This window comes from Coregonus lavaretus, assembly GCF_964263955.1.
Source record: "Coregonus lavaretus genome assembly, chromosome: 1".
NCBI lineage: Eukaryota > Metazoa > Chordata > Actinopteri > Salmoniformes > Salmonidae > Coregonus > Coregonus lavaretus.
The window spans coordinates 84,817,954-84,830,956 of record NC_139988.1 but is presented as its reverse complement, the minus strand read 5'-3'; the positions used below and the strand labels follow the sequence as shown (position 1 = coordinate 84,830,956).

General features: G+C 44.4%; 1 protein-coding gene across 1 annotated transcript in view; it reads left to right on the top strand.

The window, feature by feature from the left end:
* The window catches only part of LOC311136550 (protocadherin-15-like), a gene marked incomplete at both ends in the record, with an annotated part of 186,647 nt that overhangs the window by 74,959 nt on the left and 98,685 nt on the right, over positions 1–13,003 (top strand). Inside the window, 2 exon segments of the mRNA XM_084170724.1 lie at positions 5,607–5,756; positions 6,663–6,856. Of these exon segments, the coding sequence (XP_084026850.1) occupies positions 5,607–5,756; positions 6,663–6,856 (344 nt within the window).

Genomic DNA, 13,003 nt, shown 5'->3' with positions numbered 1-13,003 from the left:
CTGTTGTTCCTCACACAAAAGCCTCACACTCTTCTCCGTCCAGCTAGCCATTGGCACAGGGCCTGTATTTCATTTAATGTGTGTGTGTGTGTGTTTGTGTGTGTGTGTCTGTGTCTGTGTGTGTGTGTGCCTGTGTCTGTGTCTATGCGTGTGTCTGTGTCTGTGTTTTTCTGTGTGTGTCTGTGTGTGTGTGTCTGTGTCTGTGTGTGTCTGTGTGTCTGTGTCTGTGTGTGTGTGTGTGTGTGTGTGTCTGTGTCTGTGTCTGTGTCTGTGTCTGTGTCTGTGTCTGTGTCTGTGTCTGTGTCTGTGTCTGTGTCTGTGTGTGTGTGTGTGTGTGTGTGTGTACATGACTCACCATGTATGTATTTATATGTGTTTCTTCAGTGTGTCTGCACATACAGAAATGTGTTAGTAAAAAGTGAGAAGGGTTTTTTGTATTGATTTTCCAGATTAGAGAAAGCAATCTGTGTAAAAGCACTCATTGAAAAATGTAATTGTGGCAAAGGATAGATGGTGAACCCTAAATGTAATGTGATGCAGTAGCCTCTCTCATTAGGTATTTTTGCATTCCCCTGAGCCAGCACCTAAAAAATGTCAACGATGAAACCATGAATCACCAACTACTGAGCTTTCATTCAACAGTAATACTCTCTGCTGCTGGCTAGTGCACTGTGTCCAGCTGTAAGACCATGATAAAGCACAGCACAGCTCAGAACAGCACAGCTCAGAACAGCACAGCTCAGAACAGCATAGTTCAGAACAGCACAGATCAGAACAGAACAGCACAGCTCAGAACAGCACAGCTCAGTACAGCACAGAACAGCACAGAACAGCACAGTTCAGAACAGCACAGCTCAGAACAGCACAGCTCAGAACAGCACAGCACAGCTCAGAACAGCACAGCTCAGAACAGCACAGCTCAGAACAGCACAGAACAGCATTGTTCAGAACAGCACAGCTCAGAACAGCACAGCTCAGAACAGCACAGAACAGCACAGTTCAGAACAGCACCGTTCAGAACAGCACAGAACAGCACAGCTCAGAACAGCACAGTTCAGAACAGCACAGTTCAGAACAGCACAGAAGAGCACAGCTCAAAACAGCACAGAACAGCACAGCTCAGAACAGCACAGAACAGCATAGTTCAGAACAGCACAGCTCAGAACAGCTCAGAACAGCACAGCTCAGAACAGCAAAGCTCAGAACAGCGCAGAACAGCATAGTTCAGAACAGCACAGCTCAGAACAGCACAGAACAGCACAGCTCAGAACAGCACAGCTCAGAACAGCACAGCTCAGAACAGCACAGCTCAGAACAGCACAGAACAGCACAACTCAGAACAGCACAGCTCAGAACAGCACAGCTCAGAACAGCACAGCTCATAACAGCACAGAACAGCATAGTTCAGAACAGCACAGCTCAGAACAGCACAGCTCAGAACAGCACAGCTCAGAACAGCACAGAACAGCACAGTTCAGAACAGCACAGTTCAGAACAGCACAGAACAGCACAGTTCAGAACAGCACAGTTCAGTACAGCATACTGCTATCATCAGTCCTGTTCCTCCATATGTTTGATGATGTGTCCTTCACTCAGCTAAAACTGCCACTGGGTTATTTGCTGTTCCCTCTAGATCAAATGTACTGTTTATTTGAAGAAATGTCACCTAAAAGGTGTATCACTCAGCCTAAGAACCGTCATCTTGTCAGGGTTTTAAATTGCTATGTGCCATGTCATCTGAAACCAGAATTGGAATTTGTCCAATAAGAACTTTTTGGAGTTCCATTTATTTACATGTACCTTTACGTCATTTAGCAGACGCTCTTATCCAGAGCGACTGTTAGTGACTGCATATATATATTTTTTCATACTGGCCTCCCGTGGGAATCGAACCCAGAACCCTGCCGTTGCAAACGCCATGCTCTACCAACTGAGCTACATGGGACTACAGTGGGGGAAAAAATTATTTAGTCAGCCACCAATTGTGCAAGTTCTCCCACTTAAAAAGATGAGAGAGGCCTGTAATTTTCATCATAGGTACACGTCAACTATGTCAGACAAATTGAGGAAAAAAAATCCAGAAAATCACATTGTAGGATTTTTAATGAATTTATTTGCAAATTATGGTGGAAAATAAGTATTTGGTCACCTACAAACAAGCAAGATGTCTGGCTCTCACAGACCTGTAACTTCTTTTTTAAGAGGCTCCTCTGTCCTCCACTCGTTACCTGTATTAATGGCACCTGTTTGAACTTGTTATCAGTATAAAAGACACCTGTCCACAACCTCAAACAGTCACACTCCAAACTCCACTATGGCCAAGACCAAAGAGCTGTCAAAGGACACCAGAAACAAAATTGTAGACCTGCACCAGGCTGGGAAGACTGAATCTGCAATAGGTAAGCAGCTTGGTTTGAAGAAATCAACTGTGGGAGCAATTATTAGGAAATGGAAGACATACAAGACCACTGATAATCTCCCTCGATCTGGGGCTCCACGCAAGATCTCACCCCGTGGGGTCAAAATGATCACAAGAACGGTGAGCAAAAATCCCAGAACCACTCGGGGGGACCTAGTGAATGACCTGCAGAGAGCTGGGACCAAAGTAACAAAGCCTACCATCAGTAACACACTACGCCGCCAGGGACTCAAATCCTGCAGTGCCAGACGTGTCCCCCTGCTTAAGCCAGTACATGTCCAGGCCCGTCTGAAGTTTGCTAGAGTGCATTTGGATGATCCAGAAGAGGATTGGGAGAATGTCATATGGTCAGATGAAACCAAAATAGAATTTTTTGGTAAAAACTCAACTCGTCGTGTTTGGAGGACAAAGAATGCTGAGTTGCATCCAAAGAACACCATACCTACTGTGAAGCATGGGGGTGGAAACATCATGCTTTGGGGCTGTTTTTCTGCAAAGGGACCAGGACGACTGATCCGTGTAAAGGAAAGAATGAATGGGGCCATGTATCGTGAGATTTTGAGTGAAAACCCCCTTCCATCAGCAAGGGCATTGAAGATGAAACGTGGCTGGGTCTTTCAGCATGACAATGATCCCAAACACGCCGCCCGGGCAACGAAGGAGTGGCTTCGTAAGAAGCATTTCAAGGTCCTGGAGTGGCCTAGCCAGTCTCCAGATCTCAACCCCATAGAAAATATTTGGAGGGAGTTGAAAGTCCGTGTTGCCCAGCGACAGCCCCAAAACATCACTGCTCTAGAGGAGATCTGCATGGAGGAATGGGCCAAAATACCAGCAACAGTGTGTGAAAACATTGTGAAGACTTACAGAAAACGTTTGACCTGTGTCATTGCCAACAAAGGGTATATAACAAAGTATTGAGAAACTTTTGTTATTGACCAAATACTTATTTTCCACCATAATTTGCAAATAAAATCATTAAAAATCCTACAATGTGATTTTCTGGATTTTTTTTCTCATTTCGTCTGTCATAGTTGACGTGTACCTATGATGCAAATTACAGGCCTCTCTCATCTTTTTAAGTGGGAGAACTTGCACAATTGGTGGCTGACTAAATACTTTTTTTCCCCACTGTATATATATCTTGCTCACCTCACCACGTCTTTGTTTTAGAATTGAGAGATCTCATATTTTAACAGAGTCTGTTAAGGCAATGTCTTGTTGATAGACTTTACCAGTCTGACTATATGCCAATGTCGTTTTTTCAAGAAACTTTTTAGGTTTGGATGTCTGTTTGTGATTCAAGGGCCGTGTAGCAGATGGGGACCTGTGAAAATCAGCCTGAAGTGTCTCCACTTGCGCTGCTGAATAGCTAGCTTTTCAGTGGGCTGACTTGGTAAGATGCTTCAGGAGGACAGTCACATGTGTTAGCGAGGCAGAGGTCCTTCATTCCAGCCTTGGTATGAGCCGAATCAGGAGGAAGTGGTATTCGCTAAGCAAGCGAATGTGAAAGACCTGGTGCGAAACTTCGGACTTCTCTGAATGCAAATGTTGGTGTGCTGCTCCCTCCAGCCCTAACTCTGGGGGGCATAGGCCAGTGGAATTAGTATTCCGAGCACTCGGCCGCCATGTCCTGGCAGTCACAGATTGATTAAAACACTGAAACCAAGCATGCTTGTCTGGGAAGGCTTCTGAGAGCCAGTCCACCCATGCTGATACTACGCTGAGTTAAATGATGGATCCGTCTTGCATACGAACGGTACCCAGTCAGTCAGCGCCTCAATATGTGTTTCCCTTATCCAGCATTACCATGGAGAAATCCATGCGGATGTGTGTCTCTCAGTGTTCTGTGTTCCAATACTTATTCAGTCGGATATGTCTACTTGAGTTCATTCAGTTGGCTCTGTGGCCACTGAATGTGTTATGCCACCCACCCTGCAAGACACTCTTCCTGCCAGTCAAATTACAGCTACAACAACCGCTACCCACCTAATGATGGCTTAATGCTTAAAATAATGATCTTCTCCTCTACCTCTGTGTCTGTGTCTTGCCTAGAGGCTTTGTGCTGTGTTATGTTGTTGTGAGCTTGAAGAGGTTTTTATAATGCTCCTCTTAGACTGTCTGAGTGACGCAGAGCATCGTACCGGAAACTCAAAGAAGGAAACAACATCTGGACGTTTTCTCTTCCCACCGCCACATCCTGCTGGAGCAGCGGAGGAGCCCACAGCACTATCCCGTCAACACTTTGAAGTGTGGTGTTGCTAAGTTCTATGGACATAAAGACATACTAAAAGGATGTGTCTCGATTCCGGTTTTTGCTAGCACTTACCGCTGTGTTTACCAGTGGGCTTTTTTAGCTGCTTCTGTCAAAGTGTTTTGGGGGGGAAATAAGTAAATTTCTAAAAGTTCATGGGGAGAGCTTTGAACATGGATGGTACTTTATCTCCTTCTCAACTGAGGATCAAGGTGCTTTTCTCGCTGTTTGACGCTTGTAGCATGCTCTTTGTTTTTGAAGTCGGTGTTAGTCTCGGTTAATTCGTGTGAGCGGCTGTGTTCTATGTGGAAGTCGACAGTCAGATACAACTTCACACATGCACACGCACACTCACACTCACACACACCCACAGAGACACACACACACACACACACAGTGAAGCTTAAAAGTATTAATTAGCAGGGCCACATTACTGTAAAGGGGCTGTTCACTTTACCTAATGAGAAAAACAACATTGGTATGCCAATCACAATTGGAGTTGTAAGAGCGTTGCAGTCTTTATTACTGTAAGTTGGCGTTAAGCCAATAGGCCCTGTTTAGTCAGTGTGATGAATTAATATCTGTAAAGCCGGTGTAAACAGCTTTCAATAAGGGTATTGCTCTCCATCTTTCCTCTTTTTTCCACTGGTCACCATCCTTTTCCCCCTTTTCTGTCCTGTGACTGTCAGGGACTGTCCCATTGGTTTCTGCCTTGCCAGAACATGTCAGGGTTATATAAGTTGTGGAATTCTCTACTGCAGACATGTGTGTCCTGAATGAGCATTGATTAAATCTTTCATAGATGTTCTCAACAGGCTGTTCATATAGCTCATTCCTCAATGGTTTTCTCAAAGGTTTTTGATCATTTCTCTCTCTCGCACGCTCTCTATCTGTCTCTGTCTATGTCTCTCTCACTCTCACATCTCTTCTCTATAGATTGTGGCTTCAGATGGAGTTCAGGAGAGCACTCCAGTGACCATTAATATCACAGTGATCGACGCCAACGACAACACGCCGACCTTCCCCAACGCCTCCTACAATGTCAATGTTTACACAGATATGCAGCCTGGGGAAACAATATTACAGGTAATCAATATGCTATACTCACTCGCTGTTTTCCCAAACAATACACTTACTTAGAGTAATAGCATTAATAAACCTAATTTATTCATGGTTTAGCTGGAGTAATTGTGGTAGCAGACTGTTAGGTTCAGCTCTCAGCATGCTGTTGCCATAGGCTGTTCCCCTCTGGGCATTGGGAGGATTGTGGGTAATTTGTTAGAACCCCTGTTTCGCAGTCAGAGCATGAGCCCAGTCCAGTCAGTCGTTCTGATACTTGAAGGAAACAAAAGACTGACAGAAAAGGTCAAATATAGGCAGTTTAATCTCTGTTTTTTTCAGATCGGAATACTTCCTCTTATAGCAAGGCTGGTTAGGCTTCAGAAATGCGTTAATAATGGCAGTTATGAGTTAACTCTTTGTCTGTTGAATGACTGTTGATGAGGTGCTTGTGACTGCATTGTCTCATTAGTCAGTCATCTTTGAGTTACAGGATGTAAAGTCTCAAAATGACATATGGGGGAAAATAACACTATACATGCTCTAAGTCTCACACTGTAGCATTCTGCTACGTAAACACATTCATGTTTAGAGATTTATATTAATGTGTGACCACTTTTCTACACGTTGAATGAGATTATGCGAATGTTAAAAGGTATTTCTGTGTTTCTACTTCCTTATTTCAGATTCACTGACTGTATTTGTCATAAATTTTTAATACGCCCCCAACGCAAGATATTTAATTATGCATTTGATATGTTTAGAATATATCAGCGATGAATCAAACATTTCCATGTTCCTTGAAATGTGGGGAAAATATTGGGATAGATGGCCTTCCCCTAGTGAAGTCCCTGGGCTTAGGACACCAGAGGACACTGTTGATTGAGAGACTTATGAAAAAATCATGTTGTACCTCTCTTGTATCCCTTTTAGCTGACTGCTCTGGATGCTGACGGGGGTCCCAACGGGCTTGTGACCTACAAGATCCTGGCGGGGGATCAAGGACACTTCATCATCAATAACCGCTCTGGAGTGATCACCGTGGTGCCTGGTGTCTCCCTGGCCGTGGGACACTCCTACACCCTGACCGTGAAGGCTGTGGATAATGGCCCGGAGTCCCAGAGGAGGTGAGGCTATTAGGGAGCCCCGGGGAGCCACGAGGGGTGGGAGGCTGAAGGGGAGGAAGGGTAGGACTGGGGTGTGGGGAGACCGAGCAGGGGGACTGGGGGATGGAAAGGCGGAGTAGTGCGGTGGAGGCTGAGAACTGGCAGGGCCAGTAAAGGCTGAGAGCCGCAGAGGGCCAGTCACTTTCCATTCCTTCTGCAGCAGTCAAACTTGCTCCCTCGCTTCCTTTCTCTCTCTTTCCGCTCTTTCTCTCACCCCCCTACTCTCCCTCTTTCTGTCTGTCTGTTTCTCTCTCTCTTTCTCTGCCTTTCTCTCTCTCTTAAATTTATAGTGTTCTGCAGGGTAACACATTCTGCTAGGGAAATATCCCTGGAACAATGTGCCGATAGATATTACTCGCAGGACTGGCCCATCTGGCACCCAACGTGGAAATTAGAGGCTTTTCATAATGATTTGTAATGCCTACCCTCCAACTCAATTCAATCTGTGTTGCCTTTTTGCCCTCTGTAAAGCTTGGTGGCCACAGGATCCATACAGTTCAACAGGCTGAAATAGGAAATAATTTTACACGTGCAGGAAATGTAGTGAATTGGGCACTGACTATTGGCTCAGTTCTATCTGAAGAGGAAAACGTTTGGGCTGGGGAGTCTTTGTGACATGAAATAATTTAGTCTTTCATCGAACATGCCAGGTAAAAGTTTTCCCGCACAAAGATCCTTTGTTTTGAGTCAAGGACAAAGATGCAAGATAAGACTGTGATGCTGATGATTAGTGGTGTGAATACGTATGTGAATATGTATCCAACGACTGGGAACCACGTACAAATCTGGGGCCTCATTTATCAATCATGCATAGGCAAAGATTTATCAATATGAACGTTGGCTTGAGAGTGAGCGTAAATTTTTTTGGCGCCAACGAAGATGGCGGCCCACAACTAGCTCTTAGGAAACTTTGCGGTATTTTGTTTTTTTATGTATTATTTTTTACATTATTAGCTCAGGATGTGTTTTGTATCATTACATACAACCGGGAAAAACTATTGGATATCAGAGCGGCGGTAACTCACCAGCATTACGACCAGGAATACGACTTTCCCGAAGCAGATCCTTTGTTTCCTCTCCCCAGGGCAATTGAACTGATTCCAGTGGCTGACCCAAAACATCACCGGCGGAGGAAAGGCACTCGGAGTGGCCTACTGGTTCGACTTAGGAGGCGCGCACACCACCCACCGCTTCCAAATATATTACTCCCTAATGTTCAGTCTTTGGATAACAAGGTCGATGAGCTCAGGGCAAGGATTTCTTTCCAGAGAGACATCAGGGTCTGTAACATACTTTGTTTCACGGAAACATGGCTCTCTCTGGATATTCTGTCGAAATCGGTCCAATTCATCGCGCAGACAGAAATAAATATCTCTCCGGGAAGCAGAAGGGCGGAGGTGTGTGTTTCATGATTAACGACTCATGGTGTAGTTGTAATAACATACAGGAACTCAAGTCCTTTTGTTCACCCAACCTAGAATACCTCACAATCAAATGCCGACCGTATTATCTCCCAAGATAATTTTCTTCGGTTAAAGTCAAGGGCCGTGTATATCCCCCCTCAAGCGATACCACGACGGCCCTCAAAGAACTTCACTGGACTTTATGCAAACTGGAAACCACATATCCTGAGGCTGCATTTATTGTAGCCGGGGATTTTAACAAAGCAAATTTGACGACTAGGCTGCCAAAGTTCTATCAACATATCAACTGTTGTACTCGGGCTGCTAAAATTCTTGACCATTGGTATTCGAACTTCCGGGATGGTTATAAGGCCCTCCATCGCCCTCCTTTCGGCAAATCTGACCACGACTCCATTTTGCTCCTCCCTTCATACAGGCAGAAACTCAAACAGGAAGTACCCGTGCTAAGGACTATTCAACGCTGGTCTGACCATCGGAATCCACGCTTCACGATTGTTTTGATCACGCGGACTGGGATATGTTCCGGGTAGCTTGCGAAAATAATTTTGACGAATACACTGAAACGGTGACTGAGTTTATCAGGAAGTGTATAGGAGATGTTGTGCCCACTGTGACTATTAAAACCTACCCTAACCAGAAACCGTGGATAGATGGCAGCATTCGTGCAAAACTGAAAGCACAAACCACCGCATTTAACCATAGCAAAGTGACTGGGAATATGGCAGAATACAATCAGTGTAGCTATTCACTCCGTAAGGCAATTAAACAGGCAAAACATCAGTATAGAGACAAAGTGGAGTCGCAACTCAGACATGAGACGTATGTGGCAGGGTCTACAGACAATCACGGACTACAAAAGGAAAACCAGCCACGTCGTCGACACCGAAGTCTTGCTTCCGGACAAGCTAAACACCTTCTTCGCCCGCTTTGAGGATAACACAGTGCCACCGACGCGGCCCACTACCAAGGACTGTGGGCTCTCCTTCTCCGTGGTCGACGTGAGTAAGACATTTAAGCATGTTAACCCCCGCAAGGCTGCCAGCCCAGAGAGCATCCCTAGCCGCGTCCTCAGAGCATGCGCAGACCAGCTGGCTGGTGTGTTTACGAACATCTTCAATCTCTCCCTATTCCAGTCTGCTGTCCCCACATGCTTCAAGATGGCCACCATTGTTCCTGTACCCAAGAAAGCAAAGGTAACTGAACTAAATGACTATCGCCCCGTAGCACTCACCTCTGTCGTCATGAAGTGCTTTGAGAGACTAGTCAAGGATCATATCACCTCTACCTTACCTGTCACCCTAGACCCACTTCAATTTGCTTACCGCCCCAATAGATCCACAGACGATGCAATCGCCATCACACTGCACACTGCCCTATCCCATCTGGACAAGAGGAATACCTATGTAAGAATGCTATTCATTGACTATAGCTCAGCATTGAACACCATAGTACCCTCCAGGCTCATCATTAAGTTTGAGGCCCTGGGTCTGAACCCCGCCCTGTGCAACTGGGTCCTGGACTTCCTGACAGGCCGCCCCCAGGTGGTGAAGGTAGGAAACAACATCTCCACTTCGCTGATCCTCAACATTGGGGCCCCTCAAGGGTGCGTGCTCAGCCCCCTCCTGTACTCCATGTTCACCCATGACTGCATGGCCAAGCATGCCTCCAACTCAATCATCAAGTTTGCAGACGACACAACAGTAGTAGCCTTGATTAACAACAATGACGAGACAGCCTACAACATCAACAAAACAAAGGAGATGATCGTGGACTTAAGGAAACAGCAGAGTTGCACCCCCCTTTTCCACATCGAAGGTACCGCAGTGGAGAAGGTGGACAGCTTCAAGTTCCTTGGCGTACACATCACTGACTAACTGAAATGGGCCACCCAAGCAGACAGTGTGGTGAAGAAGACGCAACAGGAGGCTGAAGAAATGTGGCTTGACACCTAAAACCCTCACAAACTTTTACAGATGCACAATTGAGAGCATCCTGTCGGGCTGTATCACCGCCTGGTACGGCAACTGTACGGTCTGCCGAACGCATTACCGGGGGCAAACTACCCACCCTCCAGGACACCTACAGCACCCGATGTCACAGGAAGGCCAAAAAGATCATCAAGGACATCAACCACCCAAGCCACTGCCTGTTCACCCCGCAATCATCCAGAAGGTGAGGTTAGTACAGGTGCATCGAAGCTGGGATCGAGAGACTGAAAAACAGCTTCTATCTCAAGGCCATCAGACTGTTAAATAGCCATCACTAGCACATTAGAGGCTGATACTGCCTATTGAAATCACTGGCCACTTTAAGAAATGGAACTAGTCACTTTAATAATGTTTACATATCTTGCATTACTCATCTAATATGGAAATACTGTATTCTATAATATTCTACTGTATCTTAGTCCATGCTGCTCTGTCATTGCTCATCCATATATGTACACTACCAGTCAAAGGTTTGGACACACCTACTCATTCAAGGGTTTTTCTTAATATTGAAAATTTTTTACATTGTATAATAATAGTGAATACATCAAAACTATGAAATAACACATATGGAATCATGTAGTAACCAAAAAAGTGTTAAACAAATCTAAATCTATTTTATATTTGAGATTCTTCAAATAGCCACACTTTGCCTTGATGACAGCTTTGCACACTCTTGGCATTCTCTCAATCAGCTTCATGAGGTAGTCATCTCGAATGCATTTCAATGAGAAGGTTTGGGATGAGCCAACAAGTGCTCAGCATATGTGGGAACTCCTTCAAGACTGTTGGAAAAGCATTCCAGGTGAAGCTGGTTGAGAGAATGCCAAGAGTGTGCAAAGCTGTCATCAAGGCAAAGGGTGGCTATTTGAAGAATCTCAAATATAAAATATATTTTGATTTGTTTAACACTTTTTTGGTTACTACATGATTCCATATGTGTTATTTCATAGTTTTGATGTCTTCACTATTATTATACAATGTAGAACATAGTACAAATAAAGAAAAACCCTGGAATGAGTAGGTGTGTCCAAACTTTTAACTGGTACTGTATGTTATGAGAATAATCCATATAAAGTACAGTAATTTGTTAAATTAGAGGCACGTGTGAAGTGAAACCATTGTTGCAATACTATAAAAGAGATAATGGGAAATCGAATGAGAGGCTGATCTGGCTCTGTTGGAAGATTTGGCACATGCTGCAATTTGCAGAGAGCACATTTTTAGAGACAGGTGGGATTTCTTTTTGCAGAAATTACAGATTTTCTGTTCAGATATCGTTTCCCAAAACCAATTTTATAGAATATTTGCGAGGATTTAAGACCTACTTTAAAAAGGGAAACACATGCCATTCCGTTGCTCATCCAAGTGCTATCCACCCTCTGTTTTTTGGCAATGGGCACTTTTCAGCAGGAACTTGCCGATCGGCATCTCACAGCCCTTGATGAGCAGATGTTTTGGATGAAATCATCAGTAAATCAAACTGTCACATACAATTTCCATACACCATCGCACAACAGGTTGAGGTCGAGAGGGGTTTCTTTGCCATCAATGGGTTCCCAAATACGAACAGAGCAATAGAAGGCACCCACATCGCCATAAAAGCACCATCCCAAAACAAGTTCAACTATGTGAACAGAAAAGCCTCCCACTCTAAATGTGCAGGTGATAGGTTAAGTGATGCGCAAAAGACGCTTCTGAATGTGGTAGCCAGGTGGTAGACACGACTCAATTTTGGCCTATACGCCTACAGGAGGGAGCTGTTGAGGATGTATGGCTTATTGGTGTGTTGCAGTATATTTGCCATTGCTAAAGCAACTTGAATTGTACTAATGGTCCTCTCTTTGTAGCTATGTTTTTATTTTTACTGGTCAAGCCACAACTGAGCGAGCCAAATACAATGTTTTTGTGGTACTCAACCTCTGACACTATCACCTCTATTTCAGTCCCAAAAAATAATCATCTTAGGTTTCTTGGGTTGCGACGTTGAATTTCATGGTATGGCATTGTGTATTCCCCATGGGCTTTAAAGGGGTGATTTTGGCCATATATGGTTAATTGGGGGCGTTTTGAAATGCAAAATAGCCGAAGTCATTCACGAGCACTGAGGCTGAGAACAATTGCTATGTATCAATGGTTATCTCCTACTGGTGTGCGAATGACGCTAGTAGGATTGTTTGATAAATCACACTTTTTCGAAACATTCGACATTCTGTTTGTAAGTGTTATTTTTAAATCGTTTTTTCAATCAATATTGACGAGGCCCCTGTAGTGCCATCTTGTTGAGCAGGAAAATAAACGCTGATAATAGCAAACGCAGCAAGTGTGTAATTATTTGGCCAGATGGAGCTCCAACCATGGACGGTTAAAAACCCTGAGAGAAAAATCGAAAAATTTCACTACTCAGTTTCAAAGTTTTACGAGAGGGAGAGTTGGCATTGACTTATATTTACAGGGCTCTGTTTGGAGCATGTCCAGGATCAAAACCATTTGATTCATGTTTCCAGTGGCTTTATGAAGAAATCAGCCATGATTGCCCCAGTGGAAAAAACTCCTAAAATAACCAGTCTTGAAAGTCCCTCATATATCGCTCTAAAATTGACTTGCTGTAATCATTCAATTAGGTTTATTCTGTTCAGGCCCGACTCAGACACTTGGTGCTTAATGTTCTGTACACAACTGATTTCACTGACCAT